The following is a 16,439-nucleotide window of genomic DNA, read 5'->3' as shown; positions in this document are numbered from 1 at the left end:
GCTTAGAGACCCCCCTCGTCTCCCGCAGACTTCAAGGAACCCTAATGGGGGTGTAGGTGACACCAAAGGTAGCGAGAGGGCTCCTGTGTGTGTGTATGTGCACTTATAATAGTGTGTGTGTGAGTGGGAGGCTGAGTCTCTGACGTTACCCTTCAGATCTTTGCTCGTGTTGAATTGAGAATGCCGAATACAGTTTGTGCCGTACTATTCATAGAACCAAGAGAGACCCGGAACTGAGGGTGGTATGGAAATTACACTGTGGGGCCCAGGTTCAAAAAGACTTTGGAGCACATGTTTGTTTGTGTGTCGGTGTGTGTGTGTGTGTGTGTGTGTGTGTGTGTGTGTGTGTGTGTGTGTGTGTGTGTGTGTGTGTGTGTGTGTGTGTGTGTACTTACAGGGAAAGCAGGCAGAGAGACTTGACTGTTCATCCTCATGTTGCGCTGCATCTCTCTGTGTAGCTGCTTCTTTGAGCCCAGTTTGTATGGAGGGATGCCATCTCTGGGGAAGCACAGACAGACCACAAAAGGTCAATTACCTAATCGGATACATCATTGAAGACCAAACAGCCACTCAGGAAGAAGCTTATTAGCTAACTGGGTAGATCAAACAAAGTTCAAGTGAGAATAAATCCAATCAATTAATTCTCCCGTCCATTTGAGAACAAAACAAAGATACTCTGAGGTAAATCATGTAGCATTTCTGCTCTTGTTTGTGTGTCGGAGCAGACCGGGTCACACGGTTCTGAGTGAGCTGGTACGAAGGTTTGTTTGCCCTAGAAATGACATTTTCATCTCTGGCTCCAGCACAGAACTGGCCGTACTGCTGGCCATTTCCCTTTCAACACCACACACACACACGCGCACGCACGCACACACGCACTCTGCAGTCACAGTGTGCTCTGCTCTGCTGGCCTGAAGTAGTGTCAGCATTAGCATTCCCCTACTGACTTCTATGTTGAGCGGAGGACACCGTTAGCATTAGCACCTCATTATACCGATTCAAAGAGTTACTGTGGGACAGGACCCGAGGGTGCAGCTAACCTGGTTAACTCTATCTGAGGGGCCGAACGGCTGACTGGCCAAAAAAAATAAAATGGAATCAAACAACAAACAGCAGAGCTTCAAACTGAAGCACTTGACAGTGTAAAACGCCGGCTTTTCTCCATGCTAAACAGCAGCTTTCTGGTGACCTAGCCTAACTGAGGAGCACTTTTCCACTTTTGCTTTGAAATGCCACAGTCATGCGCATAAGCTACACCAACACCCCCCCCCCCCCCCCCCCCCCCCCCCCCCTCCCCCTCCTCCCAATCTTCATTTGGCAAGCGCTGCCGCAGCCAGCCTCTGATCTCCGCACATCAAAAGGCTGGTTTGTAAGATAAGGTAATGTTTGAAGTCTGCGCAGCTGCATTCCCCAGCGTCCAAGCAAATCCATAAATAAGATATAAGCAAAAATCCCCCCCCCCCTTCCCTTTCTCTTCCCACTGAAAAAAACGCCTCCTCCCCCGTTTCTATTCTTTTCTTTATCTGTAAATGAGATTCAAATGTTTACAGGTCCCTTTCAACTGACCTAAAGAGAGGCAGATATTCTGATCAAGGCCAGAGCAGGCAGGAATTGAGGTGTGTGTGTGTGTGTGTGTGTGTGGTGGGGGGGGGCGAGTCCCTGCGGCCAGGGCTTTGTCACCGCGCTGGGCAAAGTACAGCAGAATAGGACTATATGGGCCTTCGGCCTCTTTGAAGCGGGGCCGTCTAGAGATATGCCAGAGCAGAGGAGCCTGTTGTATAAAACAACACTCTTTATAGCCGCCATATTTATGTGCGGCCCAGCCCACTGAACATCAACGTGTCAGTATCTTTAGTTAGGTCATGGTTAACCTGGCTGCTTCAGTGACATCATCCACGTAGGCCTCGACGCCTCCCATGTGAGATGAAGTAAAAGCAGGACTTGTACCAAGAGTTTTCTGCTTTCCGGTCCGAAAAACCAGCTGACCCGAGCGCTCTCTTTGGCCTTGAGCCGTGCGCCACGCAATGACTTCATAGCGGCCCGTCGCTTGAGAGACACGTGATTACGCCAAAGCAATCCCTTTGAAGAACGAGGCCCCAGGCACGTACACAGATAAGCACGAACCACATGTGGACAGAGGCACAACACTGAGGACGATTAGCCAACTCCTTGATTAGTCACTCCGTAGGCGGCTAATCAACAACGGTTTTGATGGTCGACCAATCGCTTACGTGACACAAGCAAAGCTGCCAAACATTTGCTCACTTCACGAGTAAAATGTGGATTTTCTCTGTTTTATTGTAAAGTGAACATCTTTTGTGATTGTTGGTCTGACAAAACAAGCTGCAACAACTCAATCAGTTAATAGAATAAAGTAATAACTTAATAAGTAAACTAACCATTAGTTGAAATGTTGTCTTACTCACAGTGTCAATTGATGCACCAAGTGTACAAAGTCATGATAAAAATATAAACAAAAAGAGGGTTGTTTAGAATACAATGGGATGGCACTGACTCCGTGGCCACAATTCACCAATATTCTCACGACAGCAAACCATTCTTAAAGTTGTCACTTCATTTTGTATTTTCACAGCAACTCATTTCACATTCCTGAAACACCCTCGTGTGTTGGCACTCTCTCACACTCTCACACTCATGTTTGGTTAATATTCACTTACACACTGCTGTCAGTCACGGACATGCCATCGTCGGTCAGGGCGTCACTGGACACCTCGCTGTCGTTGGTGCTGCTGACGGGGGCGAAAGAGCCCACATGGCCGGGGTTGAGAGGGTCTCCTCTCTTGTACGATCTGGGGGAGGTCACAGCAACAGAAGATCAATACCAATGCAACACTATGACACAGTAGCCAACAGGTGGGTGACATCTCATTAGTATTCATTGATTAATGATTCATTGACTTTTTCATGAATGAATGTGAGCAGCTACTCCGAGGCCTGGCAACCTCCGCCCTTCAAATATACGCTAATCTGCACGGGGAACGCTGTGGGTTTTCTCTCGTTGCCCCATTTATGTTCTCTCAAACAGCCCCACGATTTCTCTCTTTCCATTTCTCTCAGTCACACTCACTCTTTCCTCACCACTCATCTCCTGCTGTGCATGCATTCTTGCCATGGTACAGGAGGAGGAGAGAAAGGGGGAGAAAGAGAGAGAGAGCGAAAGCATGAGAGTGTGTCAGAGAAGGAAAGAAAAAGGGGGGGGGGGGGGGGGGTCTTCGTGAGGGAGAGACCCAGCAGGACTAAAGCTGAAGGCCCCCAGCTCCAGGCTGACCTTCAGAGGGGCTTGCAAAGAGTCAGGTATTTAACACAGCTGGCCTTGCATTCTTCCCTCCCTGCCTCTCTCTCTCTTTCTCACCCCCTCATTTATCCTTTCTCCTCCCTCCCTTTCATGAGGTGCACTGCCCCCTCCCTCTCTCTGTCCTTCCTTTCCCCCCTCACTTTCGCTCTAAAAGCAGGCTTCGTAGTCCCCATTCCCCGAGTTTTCAAAAGGAGAAAATAAGAAGGCGGGGGAGATCAGAGGAGAATTGACGCAAACAAGGAAAGAGGGAAGAAGAGAGCGAGAAGGGTTTCGGGTGTTGATTTTGTACTGTAGCTGCTGCCGTTCGGGGGTTTGTTTTTAAGAGAGTCAGACGAGAAGAGGTGAGGGAGGGAAAAGGTAGAAATGAGTTCCACATGTTTTGACTGTGCGAGGGGACAGCGAGAGGACCGCACTCCTCACTTTGAGCAACACGCGTCACACTGAAGGGAAAGTCCCCAATACTCCTGTCACCACGCACGAGCTGTCAGTCCACGCTGTCTAGAAGCAGGTAGCTGTCAGTTTGGATAGCTCGTCATACTAAAAAAAAAAAAAACCCAACTTGTAATTCAGTGTCCCATAGCAATATCGGAAGATGTCCCAATAAAACATTTTATATATTTATAAAAACACTCAAAAAATGTGTTTTCACTTTGATTTTGCTCTTTTAGAAATGGACCGGCAGAGATGCAAAGGTCATAATAAACATCACAATGAAGCTCTAGGAGCCGTCTATGCATCTCTCGAGGACAGTGTGGTACAGTTGGAGGCATAGCATAGCAATGTCATCAGCTATTTGCTGGGGCTCTGTGACCCCCCCCCCCCGCCCCCTCCGTGGAAGACGATCCCTCATTCTGCTGGACTATTTGAAAAAGGCCCTGGAAATCCAAACGAGAGAGGGGCCAGAGAGAGCCAGACAAGAGTTTTCTACAAACTCCAAATGAAACCCTGAAGTGATTTGGAGATCTGTTGCATGATATAAATGGATTATCATGAGGTACAGCATGCGTTCTGAGCTGAATAGTTTTTTTTAAAAAGAAGTTGCAGCCATACCTGTATCCCCTCTCCATCACCTCCATGGACACGGTGGCCCTCTGCGCCTTCGCCGACAATCCAGCCAGCGCTTTGGCTTTGAAGTCACAACTCCACTCCTCCTCCTCGATGAGCGTGGGCATGTATCCACATCCGACTTTCAGGTCCGCCAGGCCGATCGAGTTGACGTGACTCGGGTTCTCCCCCCCGGTCCTCACGTACTCGAGGTAAACGTCAGAGGTCAGAAACATCTGGTACGCGTTCTCCTCCATGTCGGTCTGGATCTCTGTCTGCGCCTGGTCGAACATCGCGGAGTCGACGTGCTGCTTCTTGATATTATCCCGGATGAAGGTTTTAGTCGCGGGCTTGAGCCGCTTGGCGACAATGCACTCGTTCTCGATGTAGCGCTTGTAAATCGCTTTGGCGACTCGCTGCGTTTTGGTCTCCTTGAGGTCCATTTGCCGGAAGCCGTTGCAGGCGAACCAAAAGTCTAAAGCGTCGACGCATTTCTCCCGCTCCAGGAAGGTCCTGAAGAGGAGCGCGCCGTCCTGGTCGCCGAGCAGAGAGTGCAGAGACTTTGTCCAGCGGGAGAGCGGGGAGTCCGGCGAGGCGCTGCCCTCCGGCTCCCCGAGACCGTCCTCGTTCCTCCTGGTCGCGGATCCGGGAGAGCCGAGCACAACCGACTTGGGGGGCTCCAGGGGTTTCATCGCTAAGAGTTTGCCGGGGTAGCAGGGCGCCTCGCCCTCCTCCCCCGGCACCGGGGGTCGAGGAGCATCTTCTCGGAAACTACTGGCGATGTGGTCCATAAGCGCCCGGCTCATGGCTCTGAAGGCAGCGGCAGAGAGCCCGTGTGTTTCTCCTCCTCCTCCTCTTCTACTGTAATCTCCTCACTCTCTCGTGTCAGCGGGGGGGCTTCTCTCTGGCTGCCCGTCTTCTCTCTGAAACACAAAGTATTGATCTAATCAAAACCAGATCCGCCCCAACTTCAAAGAGGAGGGGGAGACGCAGTAAGAGTCTCACTGACTTCTGCAGAAAAAAAAAAAGAAATGTGAGGAAAAACCCGCTGGAGCAGCATTACATAAACAGCGTTTCTTCAAATCTCAAACTGGAATGGGATTTCTAAACTGAGGCGCTGTTGGTTAAATTAACAATTTAAAAACAGTGATTTCACACATGCACACAGTGGAGCAGATAAACCACCTGAGCGATGCGTGAGGCGAATCTACATCAGCACTACAAGTATAGTAATCACACGTGCGTCAGGCTGATCCCCATTAATAAGTCAGTAATCCTCCAAACGGACACGGCTTTATTAATGCTTCCGGAATCCAGCCCGCCTGATGTCTGATGGGTTATAGCCGGGGCTGCCTGCTGCACAATGCCAGCACATGTCCTCTCTACAGCCCGGGCACTTACTGCTGGTGGTGGAGGGGGTAGTGGTTGGTGGTGGGGGAAAAGTCATTTCTACGTTTCAACATCACAGGCGACTAAATCACGTTAAAATTGAGCCTCCCGGTGAGAGGACCTGTAGGACTCTGATGTGGGACAAACTCGGGAGAGATAGAAAAACGTGACCGGTGTAGTTAATGAGAGTTAAACTGACTGCAGCTGGTCGGTGTGTTTGGAGGACTAACGTTACTCCTGGAGCTTTAGCGTGCTCACATGTTTCAGACACCCACATAAATATCGCTCAGTTATCGAGCAGTTTGCTACATTAATGCTTAAAGAAATTAAATGTAACAGATGTTACTTTGTATCACTGGCACACGGTTACAGCTTAAGTGTTGAACTTGTCAGAGACAGAAGAGAAACGACTTTATCTTCATGTACCAAATGTTATAGACAACTACAAACAAACAAATAAGCAACTCTTATCCACTTACGTTAATACGGACACGTAGTCTTGTTTAAAGTTTCTTTAACGTTACATTTAAAAGGCGAAGAATCGGGACTCCTCTCTCTAAACAACGTCCAATCCCAAGTACACCAAAGTCTCAGATCTCGTGGGGGAGGAATTCCACAAAAAGAAACGAGTACTTCTTTGAAATGATCTTCTTTCACTTTTAAAATGTGAAATCAAAAGCATACCGAAAAGAAAAACGAGGTGAATTACACACAAACGCGTTTTTTTTAAAACGTAAGAAAAGCGGGTCATTTCCCCCCTGAACGTTACTTCAAAGGCGAGTCAACAGCACATCAAAGGGAACTCCAACGGGGGCCAGTTTGAGGAGGCACTCACTCGTGTAAACTTACCATCGATCCACGAGTTCTCTTCTCAAATTAAACTCCGGTTGTTGGGTTTTTTTATCCACACACAAAAAAAAAACGCGTATAATCCACAGTACTCGTCTCCGCGACGCGTCCACATACAGTCCGTTCAGGTTCGAGTCGGTTTATGGTGAGAAAAAAAAAACTCGAGAGGAGAAGAAAAAAAAAATAGCGCTTTTCTCTCCCTCCTCCTTTTCTCCTCCCTCTGGTTTCAGGCTGCCATGCCGCACGTTAGGTCTCTCCTGTAGGCGACTCCAACACCGACTGAGCCGACAGGCTGGAGCAGCGCACTTCAAAGCGAGGAGCCGACTGCCGAGGTCCCGACAGCTGCATAAAAAACAATGGCAGCTTCATTCCTCCGACAAAAACACCAACACAAGTGTCGGAGCTGCACAGAAACGTTCACTTCTGAATGAAACGTATTTTTTATAAAAGGTTGCTCGGTTTATTTCCCCCTAACAGCGAGCTGCTTTTTTTTTTTGCCACGTTTTTACCAATCTTTTTTTTCTTCCCAGATCACGAAGTTGCAGCTGCACAGCGAGGACCTTATCAAAGACAAGTAATCTTGAGCCAACTCCCCGAGGCTTTGGAGCGGCAGAAGTAACTGATCTGCCGCCCCAATAGCATTATCGCTACAATCCCTCTGTTGCTACATCAACTTTAAAGACGCAGGGATCCTTTTCTTTTCAAGACCCGCATGGTTCTTGAGATTAACCCGTTGGAGAACCCGGGGAAGCACAATGCACGCACTGGCGTGCATCAAATGCTCGTATATGATTGCTCAGGAGAATAATACAACTATGATTTTTAATCCCTTTACGACTATTTGGAAGGTATGGAGATGTTCCTCCTGCATAATTCAAAGACTAGATTAGTCCTAAACCCATGCATTTGAAATAAAAGTCACAATCCGCAGATGTCATTCACATAAAACATGTTGCAGCAAATCAAATAGTGCTGTGCATCACTCCACAGCTCCTACCAGTGGCAATAAGGGCACATGGTACATGCATGCACACCAGATTAAAACATCTGTCCACTGGGGATAAATTCCCTAAAAGGGATGTTATTGTATCATTTAAGCAACAGAAGAATGACTCCTCTCTGCAGCTCTGACAGTGCAGCTCTCTGCTTTGTGCAGCAGATAACATGAGAAGAAGTGAAAAGCCCACAGACGGATCAGACATTCAATATACATCCATTCACCGGTCTGAGAGGAGTTGTTTGGATGCAGACGGCAGTGGACATTTTGGACATTTTATCCAAACTGGACTAGTTACAGCTAGTGATCTTACTGTAGTGTTTATAGAACAGAGTCAATAGTGTGAGTTTAGTTCTGGATAGGTCTTTAGTGTTCAACTGAGGCACCACAGGAGACCCTTTGTAGGAGATGACCGGCTATATCCTTGAAAGCGAGACAGTAGGTGTCTGTGTGTCGCTGTTGTCTCAGTGGACGGACATTCAAAAAGTACAGTACAAAGACGGCAAACACTTTGATCAGCCTGTTTGCTAAAGGTGCTGTGAAACTTTCTCCCTTGATGCATCGCTTCCCATCAAGGTTAATGAAAGAGGAAGTTGCTCTTGAAGAGGCCACGATGACTAAGGCATTACTCATCATTCAAAGGCCACTTTGTCACCTTTAAACTCTACCCGCTGACATCCACAAAAAACCTTTTCCTCCCATAATCACAGCATTGTAATTAGATACGAGAGCACAATACAAGAAGGCTGCCATCCTGATGAAAATATGAGCTGAAATCATTAACTCTACCAACCTTCAACCTTCTATCGATCTTATTCATCAGCAATAAACTTAAAATAGTCTGTGAACGAGGCAACGCATACTAGCCAATCAGAGCATGCAGAGGAGGAAATAAATCAATGAAACTACCATAAATAACAGGCAACTGCTAATGGAGTGAGAGAGGTCATTTGCAGGCGGCAAACTCCGGGTCTGAAAAGTGAAGCCAATGTAGAAGTACCTTAAACTGGCCATCAGGGGGCGACTCATCTGGTTAATTAGTCCGATTGTATGGAAGTCTATGAGAAAATGACTACTTCTCACTTGATTTATTACCTCGGTAAACATTGTGAACATGAGTTTATGGTCTCAATCACTGGTTTCAAGCATGATGTTCATTTAGTAAATTATCATCCTTTAAGAATAAAATAGACTTAAAAGCAGGGTATGCTTTGGGGCGGGGCTACCTTGTGATTGACAGGTCGCTAACACGGCTTAGTCCAGTCTGTGAGTTGTCTTACAACTTTAACTCTTTCACAGTGTGTGTTCTCAGTTCATGAAAGTTAGTTGGAACATTTTGGTCACCTAAAAATGTCTCCAACCTCTCGTGTCACTTCTGGTTGCAGAAAGACAAGATCGATCAAAAACCAACATGGCGACGGCCTAAATTCCGAACTCAAGGCTTCAAAACGGGAGTCCAAAAACCAATGGATGACATCACGGCGATAAGTGGGGATTTTAAAATGTTCTTTTTTTTGTTTAAATCCACTCCTCATGTTGAATGCGTGAAAACTAGTTAGCAAGTAAGCAGAGTAGTTGGAACAGATTAAGTGATAGATAATAAAGAATATATAAAAGTAAGAGTTAAACAGCGGATATAAATGTTGGTGTAGATGGACTTGAGTTCATCTGAGGAGGCTTTGTGGCTGCATTTCACAAAAAAAGCTTGGGGACCACTGATGTAAGTTAAAAACAAGTCCACACAAACAATTTCTTATCTCATAAAAGCTCATCCACACAGAGTCTCTCTGTAGGCGTACAGGTCATCTGGCTAATATACAGAGCCCGACAATGTCAGCCTTTGTTAACTTTGGAGGGTTCAGCCTGACCTCTGACAGTAAACACACCGGGGTGGAAACCCTCACCATGACGGTGGTGTGGACCCCCTGCCAATACCAGTGGCCAGTTGGGCCCTCATGTCCTGCCTTGTCAACCCCCTGTATGGTTCATGGGAGGTCCCCATAGGTCGAGTCTTTCCCTGCTGCCCCCCTCAGGAGCTGACCCCAGGTCTGAGACTGCCCCGGGACCAAGGGGTGTCCTTGGCTCCTGGCCCTATAAAAAGACCCTTGAAAGAGGGCTTCGGGGGGACAGGTTATGGGGTGTAACTGTCCCTCTGTCCGGGCAGATATTATTACAGGGACGGGTCAACTTCGGCCTCACTACAAAGAGCCCTATAAATAGAGACGGAAGATAAATCGCTTGCGGGTCCAATCGGGTCTTTAATGTGGACTGCTTCTTTTTTTATTATTTTTTTGCATGTGCACAAAATACACAAAGCGGCTTAATTGTCTTTGGTATCTCAAGTCAGATTTGATGGAAAACACCTCCTATATAACAACTTCAGAGGACTAGAGAAGGTTTTACGACTGTGTTATATGGTCTCCTGAGCGGCCTGTCGTAACTGCTACTGGCCACCTCAGTTGCAGTCATAAACACTCAGAGAGAGAGTGTGAGTGTGTGTGTGTGTGTGTGTGTGTGCGTCTACCGGTGCTGTCCTCTCTGTGCTGCAGCTCTGTGATCAGTAACTGCTCTCAATTACAGTATTGTGAGCTGTTCCTTTCGGCTTGGGGTTAAACTCTTTGCAGACCCCTTTGAAGTACTCATCCCTTTATCTCAAGCCAGAGCCAAGAATTTGGGGGAGGACAATGGAAAATGAAACCAAGAGGGAAGCTCATGGCAATTATCAACCAGGGCCATGAGGAGGAAGTCAGCTCACGCAGACAGAGAGAGAGAGAGGGAGCTGATAAAGAGAGCAGGAGACAGCCGATGTAGGACAGGGGGTTACTGTTTCAAGTTTGTTTGGTGTGTACACACCCCGGGCAACAACCGACTGCCGAGAGAGGAAATGGAGGCTACCTCTTCAAAGTAGGTGACAACAGGGGGACAATGGCCTCTGAAGGGAGCAAGGAGCTGATGAGAGGAGCTGCTGTGGTGGTGGGGGGGGGTCAAACATACACAACATAATCGAGGACCAAAGAGTGGCAGAGAGGAGGACGGGACGAGATAGGACGGAGGGAGAGCTGAGGGAGAAGTGCTGTTGTCAGCAGAATCGAATGGCACGCAGAGAGCTGGGGAAGATACAATTAAAGTGTGGAGTTAAGACAGGCTTTGAAGTTGGACATGGTGCATAATACCCTTAAAAGTTAAGGAAGGGCAACAATTCGCCAGCTTGTTATGGGGCTGTTTTGAAAGAGGAAGAGGAGGGAGAAAGAAGAAAAAAAGAGTGCGGGTGGTAGAGGAGGAGGAGGAGGGGGGGGGGGTTTTGAAAGGGTTCAGTTTGAGGGGAATGAAGTTGGATTTCAAGCGCCAATTGGCCCCAGAAGGATGTCTTTTCTTTTTTTGCAAAACAGAGAATGTAAAGTGCGCGTGGGAGTCGGCGCCCTACCTGTGCATTTTGGTGACGGCGATGAGTGTGTGAAGGATGGAAGACGGGAAAGAGAGATGTGTCAGAGAGAGTGGAACAGGGAGCGAGACAGGTGGAAGAGAAGAGACTGTGAAGACGGAGTGAGACATGAAATAGGGAATTGGTGGCGAAGGAAGGCAGAGAAGAAATAAAAGGGAGGCAAGAAGAGGGAAGGGGGGGGGTGGTGGGGGGTGGTTGAAGGTTATTTATTGGGTTTTTTTCCCTCGTTTTAATCCCATTTTGCGCTTGGCTTTTAAGTCTACCAATGTATAGAAACAATGTCGGATGCACTGTCTAATCCCGTTTGGGCCATGAAGCTCACTCCACACTGACAGTAATGACTTTTCATTTCCTCTGCCGCTCGCACCGAAGCACCACGCCGGCACTTCACAGGCCGGACGCCACTGTTCCGCCACGCTTGACGGGACAGCGATCCGTCTCCAAATCAGTCTTAACTTGAACCCTGTGGGCTCCCTCACTCATCCTTAATCCATCACTTTAACCCCATCTTCCTCTATCCTGACTCCGGAGCGCAGAGGGTTCCCAGACTGGTAAGGTGATTAACTCGCTCGTCCATTCAACAGATGCCAGATTTTTATCTTTTTTTTTGCCCCCCCCCTCTAGCTTCCCGTTCCTCCATTAGAGGGGTGTGACACAGATATGTGCTCTGATGAGGGCACACAGCTCAAACAGGATTTTGATAGTGTTCACAAATGCAGATGAATATGAAAAGGACATTTTTCAATGTGAGATGCATTAAACACTGAATTATCAAATCAAATCTTCGACGAGCAGCTTCACACCTTTCTTAAAGTGTTGGTTGTTTATGCCAGCGGGTGAAGATTTTCAAAAATACATCCTGAGACAATCAGATTACGTGACAGTCATGTATATTACTATTAGACCACCTTTTCTTTTAGGGCAGTAGAAACCTTCGGGCACACAGAGGCCCTCGACATTTCTGGGGATTTTGGGGGTTTAATCTGCATTCTGTGATCAAACAGATGAGCTTTTGGACTAGATACCTACATTTTTGACTTTTTTATAGGCAACGCATTGATCAAACAAAGGGAGAAAGCTTTCAAACAGCCTTTAGGCCATAATGTTGGGAGATACAATTGTACTGAAATCTGCAAAGTTAAATGAATGAATAAATTGTAAAATTATGTAATAAAGCAACATTCTAATTCAAATACACAACTGAGCACAAATAGATGCAACTTCACTCTGGGTAGCGTGAATCAACAACTTGCACCCATCCCAAATGACTCCACTTCATACACAAACAGAGACAAAAGGAAAAATGCAAAAGACGGCAAAAAAAACAGTCACGCGGTACATTTGCGTTCAGTCTTCGTGCCCTATTTATTTCCAAAGTAATACAACATTAAAATGATGCACTTTGAAGGTTATTTTTTTGTGGAAAATGTAATGAAAGGAGGGTCAAAAAGAAGAATCAAAACACGCATTTTCAACTTTATGTGCGTTAGTGAGGATGTGGCCACAGTCTACTTCCCCATTATGCTGGAAGATTATGTACAGAATAATAAGAGGCTGAGAGAGATAAATGGAGAGACAGAGATACCAGATATCCAGAGAGAGAGACACGCAGGGCAAGTGATGCAGACAAACCTCCCACACTATCTTTAGTACATGGTCTTCTGTCCCTCTGCTCAACCCACACAGCAAAAGAAAATCCTGCCACAGTCACAAAAACACAACCTTCTGTGCCTTCTTCACTCCGGCTGCATAGCCTCTAACCCACTTGTTCTCAAATCACACAGCTGCATATCCTTTTCACGGCTCTTGTTGCACTTGAGTGACAGGGCCGGGAAGAAAAAAAAGAGAAGAAAATCACTGCCATAAATACCGTCTCAACAAAGAGAGAGTGATACGAGCTCGGAGAGAGACAAAGGCAGAAGACATCAGTGTGTGGCGATAAACAGGTTTATTTATGCAAGCGCCGTACAGCAGCCAAACGCAGGCCTCCGAGGGTCTGACTCAGAATACGGCGCTATAAAAAGCCCCGGTGACACGCGGCTCACGCACACACACACACACACACACGCGATGACTTTGTCAATCACACGCTGATGTACAGTCAATCCCAGAGGCCTGTCACGAGTGCTCAGAATGAAGCGTGCACGCACAGACTGTCACATGCGTAGATGTAGTAAAAAAAAAGAAGAAAAAAAAAATGTAGAGAAGAAGAGCGGTGAAGGACCTCAAATCACCCGAAACTACAGTTTATTGCAAATCACTGCTCTTTAAATTCATGTCCTCAATAATAAAAAAAAAAAGCTGTGAGATATCCTACTGGAATACAATACGTCAAAACAAAAGCGGGTTCCTCTGCACCACGTTTGCAGTTGCTCCACATTTCCGATTCGGTACCATGAGGCTTTTTAAAAAAGAAGAAAAAAAAAAGATCTTGTGTGCAATGATTTTTAAATGGGCCTTTGTGCACTCATGTCATGAACACTACTCTTTAGCTAATGCAACATTTAAACGTGCAGCTAAAGCAAACACATGACACCCATCTGAATGACACAGCAACCGTGTGAGCACACAAGCGCGTGAGGTGAGAATATGGAGGAAACCCCTTCAGTGCTGTCACACAACCTGATGTGGAGATAACGGAGAGAGGAAGCGAGGCCTTTGATCCTTAATGGGGCCATGTCGGCCGTGTGCAAATGACATTCGTGACTTGTATTTACACAAGCACAATTATGAAGGGTATTTTGGCGGTAGACAATCAATTAGAGTAATAACACAGATTAAAAGACGGGTTGAAGCCGGAGACAGTTTGGGTAAAAAACAAGCAAAAAAACACGCGCAAACCAATCGCCTATCAACAGCGTCAAAGCATCTTTCCAAAGAGCTGGATCAGGTGAGATGTGTCTGACAACTCTTGTAACTTTCAAAAACAGACTAAAAGGACAACCACGTCAGTCGCTAGCTTACGTAGCGGTTGGCCAGGTGGAAGTGTGAAAGTAGGGACGGTTTAAACTCCCTCCAAGGTGTTCATGAATGCAAAGAGAGACTCAAGAGTTTCCATCAATATATCCATTTAACCCAGAAACCCAACGATACGTAAACATCAACACCCAAAGCTCCTGATGTCATTTAAACAGCTTCAGATCCTCAGATCCATCAGGACCACGGCGGACCGATCGTCGCATACACTATACAATGATCTTGTTTATTGCCGAGCAGCATTCGCTCCAAACATTCTGGAGACGATCCATGAAACTCATCCCCGACACCTCTACCTGCTCCTGTAGATGGCTTCAAGTAAAAACCCTTAAAACAGCTGAAATACCCGTTCTTCTGTAGGACTAGGAGGGCCGAGACATGCGAAAGGCACACACTTATTGGAGAACGATCAGGGAGGCAGTGGGATGAAGGAGCTTCCATTCAGAAAAGGTTTAAACACTCGATGTTGGCACAGAGGCCACGCGGATGTAACCACACATGCAACATGTTCCCCCCATCCTTCCTTACGCGTGCATACGTGAAACGTATGATGCCGTGTTGCAATAATCCTCTGCGCACTCCGTCCAGAAACAACAGACCCTACAAAGGCTTTGTGCTGAAAGACTGAATTCCTGATTCTCAGATGTCGGTCAGACAGTCCTCTCTTCTTTCGTCTCTCTTTCTTTCTTTTTTTTTTCTGGTGTTTCTTCTCTCTCTTTGCCTGGGCAGCAGAATAAGCACATCAAATAAATACAGAGAGGGGTATAGTGTTTCGCTTGGAGGCAGCAGAACAGATCACGGACAATGGGAACACATGGAAGTGCGTGAACTGCGGGTGTAAAAAAGAAAGCAATTCCAACGCAAATAAGTGCAGAGGCCTCTTTGAAATCAAATCTCATTTGGGGATTTAATAACGCCTCCAAATTGTTATCCAGGGGAAAAACTGGATACTTTTGAAATGATCAGTATTCGAGCCCATGCATTCCTCACCTACCAGAGAGACAAAAAAAAACAATGGCTCGGGGCTCATTATGAAGCCCATCCTCGGCCCACCAAATGTTTTTATCGTCATAAAACCTCCACAGTCTGGAGACAACCGGAGGAGACTTTTCGTGGACTTGAGTCATGCGGCTCGGGTTTGAGTGGAGCCGTTGGGTAACACAAAGTGGGGGTGGAGGCAGGAACACGGGGCCCAAGGACTGTAGCGTTTGGCCGGAGGTTCAAACAGTCGACTCCCAGGGCTCTTTATCAGGACCGAACCACAACCCCCCCCCCCCCCAACTGCTCGGTGCAGTTCAAACGGGGGGCTTGAGCAGAAAGGCGATGCTGAATAGTGATGGGGGAGACGGGAATTCAAGGTCTTTGACTTTAGTTGTAATGTTGCAGAGCTAATCTTCGCTAACATGCGTTGTTGTGGTCGTATAAACACGAGGGCAACAGCATGACTTCCCCCTAATTGAGGGACTAATTATGAGGCATTTGAAGAAGATGGAAAACATGCTTAGAAATAAAACAAAAGAAGAAAATGATGCAAAGTCTTTTATTAAAATTGATGGATTTCAGTAGGAGATGTCTCTCAAATATCAATAACAATGATATCGCGATGTGGAAAAAAAAAGTAAAAAAACGTAACATGAACATAAATATTAATTTTTTTCCAACAAGATGGAGCAAAACTAAAATCTGACAATGAATAAATAGTTTGTATGCTGATAAAACCATGAGAGACAACAGCACATTAAACTAAAAGATGACGGGTTGTGTACAATGATGCTCACATCTGATTGGACGTCGTGTCCTTCATATCCCGGCGTGGCGTCGAGGTTCCCGCCACGGTTACCTAAACAGAAAGAGTTTGGTTACTCCGGCGCTAAACCATCAAACCAACATTATAACGCATCGCTATTAATTCAAACAGACTCTCTGACTGGCTGCTCCTTTGAGATCGTCGACGTCTCCGTCGCTTTAAGTCGTGACGGTACAGTGAAATAACTGGTTATTCACTGCGATGCGTGTGACTGACAGTCCTGAGAGATGTTTGCCGAGATGTGAGCGGCGGCGTCGTTTTGCCGAGGCCTCTTATCACTGCATTTATACGATGCTTCTCATAAAGACATAAATGGCTCTTACAGTATGACGGATGGGAGGCAAAATCAAAAGCCCTCAGGACTGGAAGCTGTCATAGCCGAAGACAAGACTTCATCTAATGCAACTGCATCGTTAATAGTGTGTTTCAAAGTATACGGCGGATGACAAAATCTGGATGTTCACTGTACTCACGAGCTTAAGTACACATGGTGTAATACAAACAAAACAACGGCACATACTCGACATGCTTTGTACGGTATAGAAGTACAAACTTCCACATGAACTATGTACGGACACGCATGCACGCACACGTTTCTATACAATCTAAACAATCACGC

At 46.5% G+C, this 16,439-nt stretch overlaps 1 protein-coding gene across 1 annotated transcript in view; it reads right to left on the bottom strand.

Moving 5' to 3' along the window:
* Positions 1-6,827, bottom strand: part of axin2 (axin 2 (conductin, axil)) — a gene marked incomplete at its 3' end in the record, with an annotated part of 33,715 nt that extends 26,888 nt beyond the window's left edge. The window contains exons 1-4 of the mRNA XM_079177307.1: positions 6,599-6,827; positions 4,367-5,283; positions 2,679-2,810; positions 396-498 (exon numbers count right to left, since the gene is read on the bottom strand). Coding sequence (XP_079033433.1) covers positions 396-498; positions 2,679-2,810; positions 4,367-5,166 — 1,035 coding nt within the window. The 5' untranslated portion in view covers positions 5,167-5,283; positions 6,599-6,827. The remainder of the gene's footprint in view (positions 1-395; positions 499-2,678; positions 2,811-4,366; positions 5,284-6,598) is intronic.
* Between the last annotated feature and the right edge of the window lie 9,612 nt (positions 6,828-16,439).

The sequence above is a fragment of the Pholis gunnellus genome (assembly GCF_910591455.1).
Source record: "Pholis gunnellus genome assembly, chromosome: 17".
Lineage (NCBI taxonomy): Eukaryota > Metazoa > Chordata > Actinopteri > Perciformes > Pholidae > Pholis > Pholis gunnellus.
The sequence above is the reverse complement of the archived record's forward strand: the minus strand, read 5'-3'. Positions and strand labels throughout refer to the sequence as shown.